The sequence below is a fragment of the Papio anubis genome, chromosome 13 (genome assembly GCF_008728515.1).
Source record: "Papio anubis isolate 15944 chromosome 13, Panubis1.0, whole genome shotgun sequence".
Lineage (NCBI taxonomy): Eukaryota > Metazoa > Chordata > Mammalia > Primates > Cercopithecidae > Papio > Papio anubis.
In genome coordinates, this window is record NC_044988.1 from 96,993,942 (window position 1) to 96,999,941 (window position 6,000).

The following is a 6,000-nucleotide window of genomic DNA, read 5'->3' on the forward strand; positions in this document are numbered from 1 at the left end:
CAGGCTGGAGTGCAATGGCGTGATCTTGTCTCACTGCAACCTCCGCCTCCCGGGTTCAAGCAATTCTTGTGCCTCAGCCTCCCAAGTAGCTGGGACTATAGGCACGCACCACCAGGCCTGGCTAAATTTTTAGTAGAGACGGGGATTCATCATGTTTGCCAGGCTAGTCTCAAACTCTTAACTTCAGGTGATCTGCCTGCCTCAGTCTCCCAAAGTGCTGGAATTATAGGCGTTTGAGTCACTGCAACCAGAAGAGAGGTTAAGTTTTTAAAATAACTTTGGAAAAAGGCTCAATAAGTAATTAAGACACCCTTCTCATATCTGGTTGTCAAAAGGAGAAAAATGCTCAATGCTAAGGTCCACCTTGGCAGAAGAGTGTCAAACGTCTGCTGCCTTCTTAAAGGCTATGTGTCCGTCTATCAAAAGGTGACCCAGGCCGAGCATGGTGGCTCATGCCTGTAATCCCAGCACTTTGGTAGGCAGAGGCGGGTGTATCACCTGAGGTCAAGAGTTCGAGACCAACTTGACCAATATGGTGAAACCCCGTCTCTACTAAAAATACAAAACCCCGTCTCTACTAAAAATACAAAAACTGCACTCCAGCCTGGGCCACAAAGCGTGACTCCGTCTCAAAGAGAAAAAAAAAAAAGTGACCCAGGAGTTTTATTTCAGGGCCTCTCTGATACTGGAACATTACCAGGTTTGTACCAGCAGGTTCAAGCAGCACTATGAATACTAGCAAAATACTTGGACAACCCAAATGTCCATTCACAAGGGGCTGGGTAAATGAAGCATCCATGCACAGAAACGAACTCACCAAGAGAAAAATGAGGTAGTCTTGTGTGTTCTGACACAGAAAGATGTCCACCAGTTTACCAAGTGAAAAAAATCAAACCACAGAAGCGTAGAGTAAGGTCTCTTTCTATAGTCGGGTGTGGTGGCTCACACCTGTAATCCCAGCACTTTGGGAGGTCGAAGTGGGTGGATCACCTGAGGTCAGGAGACCAGCCTGGTCAACACGGTGAAACTCTGTCTCTACTACAAATACAAAAATTAGCTGGGCATGATGGTACACGCCTGTAATCCCAGCTACTCAAGAGGCTGGGGCAGGAGAACTGCTTGAACCTGGGAGATGGAGGTTGCAGTGAGCTGAGATCTTGCCACTGCACTCCAGCCTGAGCGACAAAGTGAGACTTCATCTCAAAAAAAAATAAATAAATAAAAAATCTTTTTATAAACCAAGCTATTATGAGCATGTACAGAGAGAGGTAGGTTTGGAAACGGTGACACACCACACTTAAGTGACTTCTGGGAAGTGACATTTAAGGCAGAAAGATGGAGGGTGCTTTCATTCTTTATTTTTATTTTTTTATTTTTTTATTTTTATTTTTATTTTTTTTTGAGACGGAGTCTCGCTCTGTCACCCAGGCTGGAGTGCAGTGGCCGGATCTTAGCTCACTGCAAGCTCCGCCTCCCAGGTTTACGCCATTCTCCTGCCTCAGTCTCCCGAGTAGCTGGGACTACAGACGTCCGCCACCTCGCCCGGCTAGTTTCATTTTTTATTTTACCCTCTTAAATTGTTTGTGCATGTGTTACTTTTGCTCAGGCAATCCTTCCACCTCAGCCTCCCGTGTAGTTGGAACCACAGGCACACATGACCATGCCCGGATAATGTTTTGTATTTTTACTAGAGACAGGGCTTTGCCATGTTGCCCAGGCTGGTCTTGAACTCCCCAGTTCAAGCAATTCACCCTTCTCAGCCTCCCAAAGTGCTGAGATTACAGGCGTGAGCCACCACGCCTGGCCTGGGCATACATTACTTTTGCAATTAGACAAAATGTTCAGTGGTTGCCTAGAGTTGGGAGGGACTAGGAGGAAACAGGAGCAACTACTAAGGGAGTAAGAGTAAGGGATTTCTTTCAGGGCTGATGAAAACGCTCCAACTTTGACGGTGGCAATGGTTGTGCAATTCTGTGAATATACTAAAAACCACTGAAGTGTACACTTTAGGTGGGTGAATTGTATGGTAGGTGAATTATGCCTCAATAAAGCTGTTATTTTTGACTGGGTGTGGTGGTTCACGCCTGTAATCTTGGCACTTTGGGAGGCTGAGAAGGGCAGATCACCTGAGGTCAGGAGTTCAAGACCAGCCTGACCAGTATGGTGAAATCCCCATCTCCACTAAAAATACAAAAATCAGTCGAGCATGGTGGTGCGTACCTGTAACAGAGGGCTGAGGCAGGAGTATCACTTGAACCCAGGAGGTGGAGGTTGCAGTGGGCTGAGATTGTGCCACTGGACTCCAACCTGGGAGAGAGAGTGAGACTCTGTCTCCAAAAAACTAAAAAGATGTTAGCTGAGGGGCGGGAAGCTCACACCTGTAATCCTAGCACTTTGGGAGGCCAAGGCTCCCAAAGGAGCCTTGCTTGATCTCAAAGGAGGATTGCTTGAGCCCAGGAGTTCAAGACCAGCCTGGACAACGTAGGGAGACCCTGTCTCACACACACACACACAAATTAGCTCGGCATGGTGGCGCATGCCTGTAGTCCCAGCTACTTGGGAGGCTGAGGTGGGAGGATCATTTGAGCCCAGGAGGTCAAGGCTGCAGTTAGCTATGATGATGCCACTGCCCTCCAGCCTGGGTGACAGAGCAAGACCCTGTCTCAAAAAAAAAAAAAAAAAAAAAAAGTTACTCCAAGGTTGCAGAAGTTATATTGGGACCTTGAGCTGGCTTCAGTCTGGGGGAGATTTGTGGGGAAAATTTGGGATTGTTAGACCCTCAGAGCTGAAAGGGACTTCAGCCATCGAGTAGCCCACTCACTTCGGTTCACAACTAGGGAAACTGAGACCCACGGAGAGGAAGTGGCCTGCCCAAGGATCCTCAGGCCTCCCAGCTCCCGGGCCAGGGCTTCTTCCTCCCCGCACACTCCCCCGTGTAAGGAGGCGGGAGTCAACCTGCCACCAGCCCCGCGGGGCTCCTGGTGTGGAGACAAGCCTCTGCTTGCCGGGGGCTTTGAAATCCCAGGATGAAAGGTGCCGTGGCAGCAAAACAGCACCGTGGCCGGGAGCACGCCTGACCTTTGCCAGGACTTGCAGGCAGGCTGGCATTCACCTGCTTACCGGCTCGGGGCGGACACAAAGCTACAGGTCAAACCTCGGAACCCTAACAGGCCCGGGAGCTCAGAGCAGTATGGGAAGGGATGTCTCTAACTCTGACATTTCTACTGGGGCACAGAACAAGGCCTCAGGTAGGGAGGGCTCTGGAATTTTAATTGCCGGCTTTGAGAGTACCTCCTGCTCCTTGGGTGGGGTGAAGAAGGTACCTGGATCACTGGAGGCGGCAAATACACGCCCTCATTCCCTTCCAGCAGAGATTTCTAAGGCAGTTCACTTCCTCTGGAGGAGGCTGGGAGGCTTCCCGGCTGCCCCCTTCCGACACCCCACCCCTCCACATCAGGAACTCTCCTCAGGTGAGTCTGGACCAGGAATTCGAGGCGTTTAAAGAGGGTTATAAATAGCACTGAAGTGTGGAGAAGAGAGAGACCAGCAGGCTCTGAGTGGCCACAACTTTCTCCCACCCAGCCTGGTACCCAGAAAACAAATCCAACCCTCTCCAGTAAAGGACACTTCACCTTCTGTGGTCTCTGTCCACTCCCCTGTAACATGCCAGGGGAGAGCGGGTGGGCTGGCAATTCTCAGCCCAGGAGACAGGAAGACAGGGAGGCCCAGCACTGAGTATGGGGAGAGGAAAAACCCCACGGAACGCATGGCACACCCCACCCTGGCCACTCGAGGGGCCTCAACAGGAGGTCCTGAATGGAGAGACTGTTACAGAGCCCCAGGAGGCTGCTGTGACAGGGAGGGGACAGGAAGGCTCCGCCCTGGCCCTTCCTCCTCCCAGAGTCCAGGCCTGGTCGACAAGGAGGCTTTCCAGGACTTCACTCCACACTGGTGAGAGGCTAGAGAGGGTCTGATTCATTTCCACATCACCCCAATCACCCCTGTGTCCAGCCAGCCCCAGACCTAGAACAAGGGAGGGACTCTGGCCTTAGGACTTGGCCCAGGACCACAGTCACTTGGCAGACCTCCCCAGCACCTCCCTGGTGCCCAGCATGGGTGCGGCCCTGGAGACATGGAGTTAAAGGACACCTGGCCACTGCTCTCAGGGCTTCTTGCTCTCAAGGGGGCGTGGAGAACACGGTAGTGAAATTCTACAGGACATAAAAATAAGTGCAGGCAGACAGGGTGCTCAGGGCCCACTAGACAGTGAGGGGCAACCCACCTGAACCGTCACCCCACGTATAAGTGCCTCTCCCATGCCAGGCTCTGTGCTAAGCAAGCCATACGAGTTACTTCACATAAGCCTCCCAACAACTCATTAATAAGAAAGAAAGCACCGACCCCATTTCAAAGAGGAGAAAACCAAGGTGTACAGGACAGATGTCTGGGAAGCAAATGCTGGGATTCCACCCAGGGCAGCTCCACCAGCCAGGAGAGCTCGGCCAGAGAAGAGTTTCTCAGGCAGCCGAGATCCTCATCCTATCTCCGCCTTCTCCAGAGTCCGTAGGGAAAAGGAACCCAGGCCTCCACCGCAGCTCCGGCTTCCCCAGGAGCCTTGGGGACAGCTGTCCTTGGAAGAAGTGGCCACTGTGCAGTAATAGGCTGAGAGCAGGGTTGGCTGAAGGACGGGGTTGAAGGGGCTGGCGATTGGCCCTGAGGGCCCCCCACTCTGGTGACCAGTTCCCTGGCCCCTGCTGCTGACAGGGGCAGCCTGCTGTCTGCGCCAAAGAACATGGAACCCCACCGCCTCCGGGGCGCCCTATCGATCCCTGGCCCCGCTCCCCAGGATCAGTCCCGGGCCTTCATGGGCCCGTCCTCAGGAAGCCTCCGCCACGTGTACCAGGGCTGGGGCCCAGCGGAGCTGGGGACGGGACGGCTGGGGAGGAAGGTGAGCGCGCGCTGACTGGGTCAGGGAGATCCCAAAGCTGATAGCGGATGGGCTTGGAACGCTTCTGGGCGGGGACAGTCAACGGTGGGCGGCAGGCTGCGACCCCTGCCCCAGCTTGGCCAGGGATTGTGAGCTGGGGGTCCGCCAAGCCCGGGATCCGAAGGAGTTTCGGGAGAGAAGGGGTTCCGAGTCCCCTTCAGCCGGTAAAGGTGGCGCTCAGAAGAGCGCGGGAAGGGGCGCCCAGGCTCGGAGGGAACGAGCTCGGACGCGGGGCGCGCTCCCTGGCGGCTCCCACCCGCCCGGCCTGACTCTCCCGAGATCCCGGCCCCGGCGCCGACTGCTGGCCGGGGCGGGGGCGTGGTCCGGGGGTTCTGGCGGGACCCTGGGCGCGCGTGGCGCGGCGCGACCCTCACCTGCGATGTGCTGGCGCCGAGCGTCGTCCAGGTGTGTGGACAGTACGTCCCCCATGGCCAGGAGGAGTCGCGGCCCGATCCGGCCGACGCCGCTGCTGTTGCCCGCGCTGCTCAGGCGGACGCCGCTGGCGCCATGGAGCCCAGCCCGCCCTGCTTCCCCCGCTCCCGCAGCTCCCGACGCCCGGCTGCGGCTTCCGCTCCGGCTCCGCTCCCGGTCGGGCCCAGTCCCACCAGCGGGCAGCCTTGGCCCCCTCCCCGCCTTCGGCCCTGCACCCCTGCGCCCTGCCCCGCCCCACCAGGCCACGCCCCCGCAGGGCAACCCCGCCCCCTCCCCGCCCGCTGCCCTGCACCCCTGCGCCCGCCGGGCCCCACCCCGCCCCGCCCTCTGTCCTATACCCCCGCGCCCCACCCAGCCCCTCCAGGGCCCGCCCCGTATGCCCCGCCCCCTCCGCTGCCTCGGGCGGGCGGGGCACAGGGGCCGGGGACGCCGGGACCGCCCTGGAGACGGAGACAAAGAGAAGGTCCCAGAAAGGGAGACCGCGGAGAGACGCGCGGAGGGCGTACTCGCCCTGTACCTAAGCAGAGACAGAGACGGGGCTGGTGGGGGCAGCTGAAAAACTGGGGGTGCTCTGAGAGACT

At 56.5% G+C, this 6,000-nt stretch overlaps 1 protein-coding gene across 1 annotated transcript in view; it reads right to left on the reverse strand.

The window, feature by feature from the left end:
- The window catches only part of NIBAN2 (niban apoptosis regulator 2), a 63,531-nt gene extending 57,887 nt beyond the window's left edge, over positions 1–5,644 (reverse strand). Inside the window, exon 1 of the mRNA XM_003911920.4 lies at positions 5,362–5,644. Coding sequence (XP_003911969.1) covers positions 5,362–5,416 — 55 coding nt within the window. The 5' untranslated portion in view covers positions 5,417–5,644. The remainder of the gene's footprint in view (positions 1–5,361) is intronic.
- Positions 5,645–6,000: the final 356 nt, after the last annotated feature.